Below are 12,285 nucleotides of genomic sequence, written 5' to 3'. Positions count from 1 at the left end.
TCGCTAAAATTATTCAGGCTTAAGCCATTTGATGGGGCCACTTCCGTTTAGTTTTTTTGGAAAGCGAGGTATATAATCGCTGTGATCACGCATATGCATGCAAACATGTTCAAGGAGACGGAATCTTACGCGGTTTCCCTTTTTTTTTATTTCGTGACCGAACGAACTAAGTTGTTATAACTTCGCCGTTCGTCACGTCGCGAGGTATTAGTTTTGAAGGAAAACATGCCTGGACGCGCTACTAACTTGAAAACCTGCAGGGCATTTGAACTTAGAGAAATTGTAGCCATCAATCAATAGTAAGAAAGAACAAGGGAACGTTTTCCGCGCATGAACAGTGGTTTATGCCTAAATGCAAGCCGGTCAGCTTGTTTGTTTGTATGTTCTTCCTTTTGGGTGTGTGTGTGTGCGTTTTATTTGTTCGTTTTCCCAAAAGAGATCGCGCAATTTTAGCACGGAGCACTAAGAATGCTCAGCCGGCGCTGCGATAAACGAAGACACGCTTGAACACATCCGCAGCTTCCCGAATTGGGAAAAAGCTTCGCCCTGTCTACGACCGTATACCTCTAAACAAGCCCACACAGACGCATGTAGTCATCCGCCCGACAAGCGTCCGATGCCCCCGAACACGACAAAGCGCTCGAAACAGGACGCTCGCGCATTGAAATGGAACGTGTTCTCATGCAAGAACCTCGATAGCAAGACAGAAAAAAAAAAAAAGAACAGCTTCTGTCGAACGGAACACGCTATACCCTCGCATTTCGAACACACAACCGGCGTCTGGTTGGTTGTCGGGCGGTTGCATCGCGGCCGGCCTATAGGGAAACACGGCGATTCCCGCACGTTCGCGCTTCGCACACCCCGTTTCCCCCGCTTCCTCCACGGTAATGAGGAAACTTCGTGAATGACCAAGGAGGGTCGGTCGAGGAAAGGGCGCTTTGGGGAGCCAGGGTTGACACGCGCGGGAGAGATTTGTGGAAGGGGCGCGAGACATTCCTTCTTCGGACACGCTTTGCCCTCGCGTCGACTCCGGAGGTTTCTCGGCCATTTGCATCTGGTAATTTGATTTGCCCCGCGACGCGCCAGGCGCAACCCTTTGCGTGCCGACACGCGGCGACCCGCATGACAGGCAACGGGTGCGCGTGTGTTTCAGTAATGATACGCCCGCGAAAAAAAAAGATAAGGAAAGAAAAGTGGTGGCTGTGCGGAACGTTCGGGGCCGGTTCGCGGAACGCCGGCTCGTTTGTCGAAAGCTCTCCTGGTTCCGTAATAAAGCGCGCAAGGTTGAAAAGGAAAGCGGATTTAGGCTCACGTATCCTCGTTCATGCACCGTCTATTGAGGCTGAATGCGGGACCCTCCTTTGCGGTAAGCCTCCGCTCCTCGGTATGGAAACTCGTTCTCTAATGGACATCCCACGTTCGTCGCGAAACCCAGTGACCGGGCAATTTGCAAGGCGTTAGACGTTAATCACTGCCAAATTAATCTCGTGGCGCTTTATCTCTGCATGCGGAGCAAACTGCGCTCCGCCGATTAGCGGATTAGATCGTTCTCACCGCCGGATGGTCGATCCTGTGAGCGCGCAATCGTGGTCAGCCCAGGTGCCGCAAGACCTTTCCTAAGATGTCTCTTAAGCGGCCTAGCATGTTAATATAACGGTCGGCATCGTTGCGGCTACAGGAAGTAGTCTGAGCCTTCGCATTGGGGCCATATATGTTTTTGTTTGCTTTTTGTTTGTTTGTTTTTTGTCTTTTTACAATGTAACAACTTCGTTGCTGTTGATTATGATCGCACGAAGCATGTAGTTTGCAACAAGTACAGAGTGGCATTGTTTCAAAAGGGAGTTTGATTCCCTCCGACAAAGGAACAATGAAATGAAGGAGTACTATATGTACTGGTCTTCTCACTTAAAAGGCATGTTCCCATAATTTCCATAATTTATTTTTCTCTATTCGACATGTAGAGCAAGCCTTACTGCACAGAATAAATTGGCACTCCCGCAAGACGGTCATCCAGCCGCATTGAAATGATGGGCATTTACGTACCATACCTGCACAGCGTAAGGGCTTCGATGAACACAGCAGCGCAGAGTTACGGGTTAATCTTTACGATGCGGAATTCCTCGACACGCACCCAAGTTGCAGTATACACTCTCGCATTTCAGAACCACGGTGTGTGACAATAGTAACTCAAAGTGAAAGGTGTCAGAATTCTTGTCAGCGGCTCAGCTGCTACAAGTGCCCACCTTCATTCTGAATAGAGAGAGTTCACAAGCGACAGACGTTCTTACTGAAATAATTGTACGTCAACGACCACATAGCGATCGCAGGTGTGTAATCATCTACTGGCATTAACGAGCAACTGAATGCTGATGCGAACATAAGTGCCGACACAGCGGGTAGAATTGTCAACAGAAATAGTTCCAATTTTTTTACTCACAAGATTTTAAATACAAATGAGTTGTACACACATGCCACACTTAAGATTCAATCTCTTAAATTGAAAGCTCTCAACCGAATTCGTCTCAAATTATCAGTCCTTTTTCTCTCTTCTTTTTTTTCTTTTCACAGGATTTCAAAAAAATAATGTGCCCTAAATGAAGAGTTCGCGATTACGGATGAAGCCATTAGGTTAAGAAACATAACACAAGAATGTACTTTCCTCGCACGATGACCTTTCACATGCACTACAGAGTTGTGTACACGCAATTTCTTTTGATCTAACCGACTCATTAATGCTTATTAACCCAAAATTTCGCATGCATACGGCAACCCAGAGTGAAGTGTACTGCGCCAGAGAACTCACTTTTTGACGCCACACCTCAAGCACATATATTCGACTACCTATGTAGGAACTCCGTTTCCTCCTCAAGCACTACGTAATAACTCAGCGATCACGCTACTTTGACTCCTTCTTCATTAGTACGATAGCATTCATTGCATAACCCAACCACATAACTGAACCTGACTGTCTGCCTAGCATTTTATAGGTAGCTGCTGACTCCGCAATGACGGTACAAAGTCTCAATTCCTCGACGGTGTTACAGATAATTAATTACAGCGTTTTGTGTATGGCCCGCCAAAAATGCGCATCCAAGTGTACAGCTTCCTCAGACTGAAAAGGGAGAACCGTCAGGTCAACAGAAACAAAGGTGGTGGTAACATGGTGCGGTGCTTTGAAGACTGTAAAATGACTGTGTCGGTGAAAGCTATCAAAACGCATGGGAACATGCTTTGCCCTCTTGTTCCGTCAAGTCCTAAATGGACTCTACTTTCGGCAACACGGTGTACGGGAACGCGTCAGTTGTATCTCACATCGCGCTGGTATACAAAAAACCAGTAGCGAAACAACATTCGCAGTAGTTCACATGGCTGGGACAACAGAAGAGATTGAAGAGGCAGAAAGGCATCGTGTTTTGGCTTAACGGAAACTTATATTCGAATGTACAGGCATGGGAGGGGGGAGGGGGGGCTCCAGCTAACGTTAGCCAAGTTGTTCAATAATAATAATAATAATAATAATAATAATAATAATAATAATAATAATAATAATAATAATATTATTATTATTATTATTATTATTATTATTATTATAAATAATAATAATAATAATAATAATAATAATAATAATAATAATAATAATAATAATAACGATTGATAGAACATGGTGCAAGATACGATATCAGCACCGTAGGTCTTATAGATGTATCTTTCAACTTCCTTTTCTAATATTGTTTTTTTTTACGTTGAACAGCTTGGTTAACGTTAGCAGGGAAGCATGACGTGATGTAGCCATTGTTGCAAAGTTTCTTCCGATTCGTTGATATTCTCGCAACTCCCGGCACCTCTGTTCTCGTATTTTTCTCGCAGACGCCTGCCTGGAAGAGCCACGTGTGGCAGAAGAAGGCGGACGACCAGCGACGGCATTCCAGGAAGTTCCGCTTCAAGGACATTGCCAGGCATGCTCTAACTTTGAGTACTAAACTGTCGTTTTACGTGGTTAACGTTTAACTCGTGCTCGTGGGTGGAAAGCTTGGCTTTAAAAAACAATTCGAGCTGTCACAGCGTAAGTTGCGTTCGTTTGTTACAACGTGTCGTAGATCCGTCATCATTTCAATGCAGCAACGACAGCAACTATACCTTAAGCCACTCAATCTAATTAATTTGTTTCGGCCTCGCAAAGAGCCTTCTCAGTTATTGCATGAAATTTGATTGCAACGCAGAAGTCATGTAGATTGTCCGTACGTAATCTTTCCGCGGTTACAGTGTTTTCGACTGAGTGAAATCTGAATTCGGGACGTATGAAACAAAGCATCGCGAAACATCAATGCATGTGGCTGTTCAGTGTGTGTGTGTGTGTGTGTGTGTGTGTGTGTGTGTGTGTGTGTGTGCGTGTGCGTGTGCGTGTGTGTGTGTGTGTGTGCGTGTGCGTGTGCGTGTGTGTGTGTGTGTGTGTGTGTGTGTGTGTGTGTGTGTGTGTGTGTGACTAATGATTTTTCTATATGGCGGAACGTGTATCCAAACCTGTACTTATGCTCCATTAATCTGTATCACAGCCTTATGCTTCTTTGTTGGTCAACGGTAACGACGTCGACCAACTAATGACACAGGGTTCATCTAGATGCGCTAATTTTACTGGGTCCCTCCCCACGTTTGCTAATATTGTCTCTGTCCAAAACCAGTCTCAGCCAGATCAATCAAACCGCATTCACATGCACGTTACGTATAATAAAGCTTGACCTTTCCATTAACTAATCGCATGTGTATTATCCGTGGTGGTATTCCAGTGGCTATGGCGCTGCGCTGCTGCGATCGAGGTTGCGGGTTCGATCTCAGCCGCGGCGACCGCGTTTTGATGGTGGTGAAATGCAAAAAAAGAACGTTTGTGTACTTTAATTTAGGTGCAAGGTAAAGAATCCAGGTGGTCAAAATAATCCGCACTCTCTCCACTGCAGCATGTCTCATAATCAGGTCATCGTATAGCACGTAAAGCCCTAGGTCCTTTTTATTATTGTTATTATGTTATTACATGTATAGCCGCATTTACATTTATGTTTGCTGTTTACGGCGTCATAGAACAATTAAGGGTGGAAACGTCGTCAAGCTACTAATATAGCAGCTTTTTTTTTCTATACTAGGAATTTTCGTTCTTAAGAAAAAGCGCTCAATAAAATTGAATTCACGCTAATGTAGAAACCGAACAACTAATGGTTAGGCATCACATTCATGCACGAGGAAAGTGAAGGAAATAATCTGATAATCAGTTACCATCATCATTGCTCAAGGGCTCACTGTTGTCATTCGACCCACAGCGCCGTGAAGTTCACCTCAGCCATGTATGGCAAAGCCCTGGCAAAGCGCGTCAAGGCGAAGATCCTGTACGCCACCGAGACGGGAAAGTCCGAGACCTACGCCCGTGTGCTATGCGACATCTTCCTGCACGGTTTCAACGCGTCGGTAAGACCCCTCAAATAGATCTGGACCCCTCAAATAGATCTGTATGGCTACTTATTCGTACGTATATATAGGTCGATTTTCTTTGTTGAGTACGCTAATCAAACGACATGTATGGAGCTTTGAGAACGTAATATGACTAACGGCTACGGTTAGTCGCTGAAACATCCTTTGCTGCTAAGTTATCTGAATATGATACGCAACAATTGCATTTCTCACTTTAATAGCAGGAGAAACGTTAAAAATGTTGGAGGAGACTCTTGTTTGCTTCGGGAGAGCAGAACGACTAAAAGACTTGAAGGACGAAAACGTTTGATCGTGCCCATAGCGTTGCGGAGAAGTTGCGTGGCCAGTAAAAACCACCGAATGGTTAGAAATACCATGGTGTAAGCTTGTGTAAAAGCAATTTCATGGTGTATGAGAAGATTTGTGTGCAAACAGTTCTTGTTTAGGGAAGCGAAAGCACGTAAACATTTTAGCAAACTTGTCAGGTTGACGCTAGAAGCTATGCGGTTGTTTTTATAGCTCCTGCGGCGGACGTCGGCGTCGGCGTAATCGAGAGAACGAGCAAATGATGAAAGAGCGAACGCCGAGCGCAGCGGGGGATGAAAGACGCGAGGAGAAAAGCGAAGGAGGAGGGCGCGGCGGAATCATGAGGCGGAAAGCGGAGGAGAAGGGTATGGCGAAAGCGTGAGAAAAAAAAGCGTAGTGCGGTGACGATGGCTACGAGATGGCGCCAAAATAGCGCGCGTCGTCCGGGAGGTCCGTCTGCGGCGGCTGCTGTAAATCGCGCCCGCGCGTCACCCAAGCGCTGCCTCTCGCGATCTCCAGCATAGCAAGGCAGTCGCCCCACCCTTCGCTCCGATGACAACGTGCCGCACGAGACAGATTGTCCGTGCCAACCAATATATCGCGAAATGAAAACACGTATAGAGCTGCGCTCAACTTTCGCATTAGGCAGTATCGTAATCGTCGGTGGATGTCTTTATCAAAGCCGATGTGGGAGGCACTAAAGAAACGGGATTTCCGATTGTGTCCAAAAATTCAAGTCGACATTATATTCTCGAAATCATTTCGATATGACATCTCATGTAACTGGGACAATGATTGAGCACCTGTATAGTTCTTGACTTCGTACAGCTTTCTTTGCGAAGAGACTTTCACTCTCTGATAAGTCCGAGTGATTTGGTAATCTCACTGACATCACGGCGTTTCGCGTATATTCTTTGCACTGCTTCACCTTAATTGTTTCAGAAGTTCTAAACATTTTGCCTTTAGCGTGCTTCTTTGCGTCTTCTCCCAGGTCGAGTGCATGGAAGACTACGATTTCGTCAACCTGGAATTCGAGCCCCTGCTGCTTGTGATTTCCAGCACTTTTGGCAATGGCGAACCGCCCGAGAACGGAGAGGTATGTCCTCCGCTGGATTTTATAGGCAGATGTCCGCTTTGTCTGCCCAGTCCTACGGAGCCTGTGAAAGACTCGGCACACTTCGAAAGCTGACATTTATTTATAGCGCGAAAATAGCCACGGTCGAGCGTGGACAGGAACCCCATGCAAGAATCACATGACACTACTTGTGCTTCCTTCCTGAGCGATATCTTGAAGTTTCGCGTTTGCCAGAAATAAGCGCACTAAGCAGCTGCAGTGCCGCCAAGGACAGCAAGTGGCACTTATGTATCCATATATCAATTGATGGCACTAAAGCTTTACGAGGCTTTTCACCGCGTCTTTCTTTGTTTCTCGTATCTCTTTCATCTTTGTGTTTCCCTTTTCCCTTCGCGGAGCGAGGATAGCCAACCAGACGCTTTCTTGGGTAACATCCCTGGCTTCAGAAATGTTTCGACGAGGGTCATATAGTTGCTATGGCAGGATTTTATGGCGTAATATTGTGTGTTTCTAGGAGGCACACACAGGAACACTGACACGTAAGCGCGAAACGGATGTAGGCCTTGTGCGCTGTCTGTGTCAAGGTCTTATCCCTTCCATGTTTACTGTTTACGTACCAGCGCAACTCACACCATAAAGTCATCACTGCCTTCTCCCTCTCTTCAATCTCCGCCTCTACCACGCTATTTGCAATGCCGCTTAGAAAAGCGGAAGCAGGCACTGCTCCGTTCAACTTTTGCAATTGCGACGAGGTTACTGAACACGTCTTCTTCCACTGCCCGTATTTTTGGCAATGAGGGACATTCTGCGCGTGCTAAGCCCAACGGTCATTGGGCGACAAACGACCTACAGAACAGGAGGTGCTCATACGTGGAATTACAGCGTTATCCTCGCAGAATGCTGCCAGGACCCTTCTATGTTCTTTAAGGACCACCGAACCGTGTGACCACGTTTGAATGCACCGCGCCCGCTATTGTGAGAGCGCGCGCATCACTACCTGACGCTTTCAGCTCTAATTTTCGTTCTGCTCTCTTACCCACTCCGCCTTATGATGTATGAAACCAGCAGGAATCTTGTAAGCATTTCCACCTGTGTTTCCTCTTTATTCTTCTTATCTCTCTGTCACGCCGTTAAGCCGCCGTAGCACAGCGGAATTGCACACTGTTTCTAGTAAATATGGCATTTGTGCCAGGCGAAGTATTTGTCAGCGCGGATTGCTTTTATTTTTCTAGCTTTTCAGTCAAGACTCAAAAGCCTTCTTGGCACCCTTTGAGTCATGCTTTGCGAATAGAAAGTCCTTTAACCGCGAGCGTCACGGACAGTAGCCATATTTGATGAGCTGGGTATAAATACACGTCCTAGTTTCCGTTCCTGCATTCACCCTCGTCACTACTTGCTTCTTTTTTCTAGGCTGTCGCTCTGCAGTTAAGCTGAATGGTGCATTTCCTCTGCTACGCCTCCCAATTTGTTTTGACAATGTAGGACATGTAAGCAGGCGCGATTACCTTTAGAATGCAACTTGATGACTCTGCAATGCCCAGTGCCTTAAGCGAATAGTGTCGCAGTGCCTTTTTAACTGGTGTATTGCACTTCTAATCCCCCTTTTCTTAATCCTGGACCGTTGAAAACGGTCTACGCTGGCAACTTGGCTCCCTGAAGCATCATAAAATTGATTGGCACTTAGCACAGTCACACTGTTGTGACTCTCAGTGAGCCATTAGGAAACTGAAGGGGCAGAAAAATGTTACGATAATTCACTCCACTGTAGTAATTTGCGGGTAAAGCCGGCTTTTTCTTTTGATCAAATTTACCATACCACTATATCTCTGTAGCCATAGGTAATGGCCCGCTCTCTCAGTTTAAACACTCTTTTAACCAAACTAACCGTCCGTAAACCACCCACTCCGTATACGTTCAGCAAATCTGAGAAAATAGCACTGGTCATGTAAGCTTGCTGTAGTTCAAAGTTAACAGCACAGATTGAAGTTCACAAAGCCCCCGGTCGTAATTTCTTCGAACAATGATCCCTTTCAAAATCATTTGCCCGTTGAGCTGAGGGTCATTGCCTCGCGTCTGCCTGTCGTCCGGCTGTTTGTTTTGGCGCGGCCAGCGTCAACAAAAGCAACGCGAGAGCGAGGGAACAGCGGCAAGAGATTGCCACGGGAAGGGGGATTTCCTGAATGAACGCGGCTCTATACGACGCGGGCCGTTGTCTCGCGTATCTCTTTCTGGGACGGACGACGTCGCTGCAAGAGCCAGGAACGGCCACCATAAAAACGGCACGCCCCCTCCTGTCCCCGTCGGCTCGCGCAAGAACGCAGCGCTAGGAAAAACGAAAAAAAGGCGAGAGTTTCTGAAGATGCCAAGAAACAAACAGCAACGATAAAACAGGTGAAAAGCCAAGAAAGGAAGAAAATAGAACAAGCGAGTGAGTGCAGGAGGGCACGGAGTCGATGCAACACGCAACAGAAAATCGACGGCGTCGCTTACATCTGTCCCCGTACTGCCGTACTACTACCGTACAACTGAGCACCGCGCGCGCCTTTATCGATGAGCCATTCGTTCATGAGGTGGGCGGGCGGGGGCGTGTTGTATCGCGGGCGTTCTTCTTTCGCCCCCTTGATAAACGCGCCGGCCGCCACCTTCCTTCGCCGTCGCCTTGCCTCCCAGACATGAGCAAACAGAAACAAGCGATGAGCAATAAAAGTCGTTAACGATCAGTCGCGTGATCGAAAGCGCGGCACAGCCGCCGCTGCCAGAGACGGGGCAGAGAAAGGCGACGGCGCAGTTCTTCTTGACAATGGCCTCTGTGACCTTCCCCCTCTCTCTCGTCGTCAAACTGACCCTCGGGGCACTACGGGAAGCGATCTTCAGTGTCTCTTCTTGCAAGGCTTTGTGCCCGTTAGCGTAAATTTCTTTTCTTTTTGTTGTTTTTCTTTTGCTTATCGCTCGTAAGATTACCGTGCCCCCCCCCCCCCCCCGCCGCCCGCTCTACTATATCTTTTCGAGGATCTTTCGTACAGACAACAAATGCAAAACGTTTTTGTTAGTTACATTTCCTTTCTTTTTTTATTCTTCTCGTTATTTCCTCGTGCCCCTCTCCCCCTATCTTTCAAACAGGTCTTCGCTCGAAACCTACAAGTCATGAAGAGCTGCAGCCCCTTCGGACCGGAGGGTACGACTCCGAGGTTTGTACTCCCAATGTCATGGCATCATTCGCCCTTTTTCTTCTTCTACTGCTTCTCCTATATACTCGTCTTTCTCGCTTCATCCTATTCGCTTCTCTATACATTGCCTCCTATTCTCTATTTCTGGTTCCTTCTTGAGTTCTTCTGAACGGAACAGCTGGCTTTTAAATTTTTTTTTTCGATGGCTCTTGCTTATTTGACTCGAGCGAAAAAACGAAAATGTAGTTGCCTTCTCCTGTGTGCTTCATCCCGGGGCACTCTTCCTAGACGTCATGAATGTTTTAAGAAGCAGCGTGTAAAAAATGAGAAGCGAAGCAAATATGAATACCACTCGGAGACTCTTACGCAATCCCAGAAGCACGATTTACTACTTGCTCGTTTCTCCTAACTGATTGATGTCATTTCACTCTTTATTATTATTGTTTTTTCTTGGTGCATTGCTGCGCGTGGCTTGAGCTTGAGCGATTAATATCGCGGGACGTCGCTGGCTGTTCTCTCCTTCTGGGAGTTTATTAGCATTTTTCGACGATTTGCATGAAGAATTTGGGCCTACATACTACTGCGCGCCTGCATAGCTCTATTAGTCGTCGAATTTTTCTGGCCGATATTTCAGAGCAGCGAGATGCCGGGATAAGATGAAAAGAACATTGGCCCCGTGGGACCATATATTACCAACACTCGCGCTTTTCTTCTTACTTTTTTTAGTTTTATTTATATGCTTTTCTGAACGCGTCTATTATGATACTACGAAACAGTACGCCTAGCGCTGCTTCGAGGAGCGTATAGGCGGTGCTTGCGAACTTACTTGCAACTAACTGTTCGTAACGTAGTGAAATTTGTTCAGATACAGTTCGGGCACCTTCAAACAAGCTCATCGGCAACGTCGACCACTTTGACAATCCTGAAACTTGTCAGCGTAGAAAGTGCATTCGACTGTATAATATTATTCCGGGAAATCGTTGCGTGCTTCTTAAAGCAGAAAATTTGCACAATCGGGCAAGATATTACTAGAGGCCAAATGTTTCATTGTCAGGCCCGTCGTAGCGTGTCTAACTAATTTTTAGGTAATCGAGGTGGTGGCCTTGATGCCTTGCATAAGAAGAATGCCAACCGTGTCTCTGCTTACGTCATCCGGATTCAACAGTGTTCAAATAAGGCAAATTTATATAGAAGACAACAAAATAAAGTCACCGTGACATTGAAATACCAGTGTCACAGACAGCAGAGAACTACTGAATACATTGTTGCGCCAAAAAAAGGAAAATAAAGACTTGGGAGGGAGGGTACGAAACGACGATTGAGCGCAATCTGTCGTTTCGTACCCTCCCTCCCAAGTCTTTATTTTCCTTTTTTTTTTTTTTTGGCGCAACAATGTATTCATTAGATCCCAACCAACTCGCCCAGCAACAAGTTCTACTCAGCAGAAAACTGAATGTCATTTTTTTTTAAACGTTCGAGGTTTCATCATGGCTGTAATCGCACGAAACTGCTTTTCATTTTAGCAATTGAGGCTCCAGTTCTCATTAGGATGTCAACCCGCGAGCGCGATTACGCTATAGTGTCATCGTAGCATAGAGATGAATCGAGCTCCGTCGTGTAAGAGCGCAAAGACTTCACCGTTCAGATAATCGGCGTGCAACTCGTTAACTTGCCACAAAGACCCAAGTTTACTACTTTTCATGTCAGAAGCACAACACGGGTTTCAACGTGTTCTTTAAGGAACTGTGACCGCGCACAGTTAGCCAACGTTGTCCTCAAACGTCTTCTTTTTCTTTCTTTTTTTTTGTGTCGTAGGCCCTGCCACACCGTGTCAGCACTAGTTATATAACATGCTCCGGTCATTCAGCACTGGATGCGGATGATTGGATAATCCAACTGTTGCAGAACCTGTTCTGCGCGTAGTTACGCTGGCGGCCCGCTTTCGATGTGAAGAACGAATTACAGCCAAACCTGCCACAAAAGCAGCTGAGGGCGGTTACCCACATTCCTGCGAAGTTTTCTCAGCATAGCCCTTTACACTAACGCCATGCTTTGTACTAGCTCTACTAGTGCCTGAATATGCGCGGCTTTAAGTAAAGAAAAAAAAAAGGCTTTGGTCTTCACTGACTTTTACGCCCGTGGTAGACGCATTAACCACTCGCAAAAAAAAAAAAAAAAAATGTGCCTGGGAGTTTCACTCGAGTTCTGGATTTCTTAATGATTACTAACACACTACGCCTCAAAAAACAGCACTCTCAAGTGTCCGATGGACAATGCTGG

General features: G+C 46.2%; 1 protein-coding gene across 1 annotated transcript in view; it reads left to right on the top strand.

Moving 5' to 3' along the window:
- The window catches only part of Nos (Nitric oxide synthase), a 452,800-nt gene that overhangs the window by 382,943 nt on the left and 57,572 nt on the right, over positions 1 to 12,285 (top strand). The window contains exons 11-14 of the mRNA XM_072287201.1: positions 3,868 to 3,956; positions 5,310 to 5,454; positions 6,755 to 6,859; positions 9,959 to 10,026. Coding sequence (XP_072143302.1) covers positions 3,868 to 3,956; positions 5,310 to 5,454; positions 6,755 to 6,859; positions 9,959 to 10,026 — 407 coding nt within the window. The remainder of the gene's footprint in view (positions 1 to 3,867; positions 3,957 to 5,309; positions 5,455 to 6,754; positions 6,860 to 9,958; positions 10,027 to 12,285) is intronic.

The sequence above is a fragment of the Dermacentor andersoni genome, chromosome 3, assembly GCF_023375885.2.
Source record: "Dermacentor andersoni chromosome 3, qqDerAnde1_hic_scaffold, whole genome shotgun sequence".
Classification (NCBI taxonomy): Eukaryota; Metazoa; Arthropoda; class Arachnida; order Ixodida; family Ixodidae; genus Dermacentor; species Dermacentor andersoni.
The sequence above is the reverse complement of the archived record's forward strand: the minus strand, read 5'-3'. Positions and strand labels throughout refer to the sequence as shown.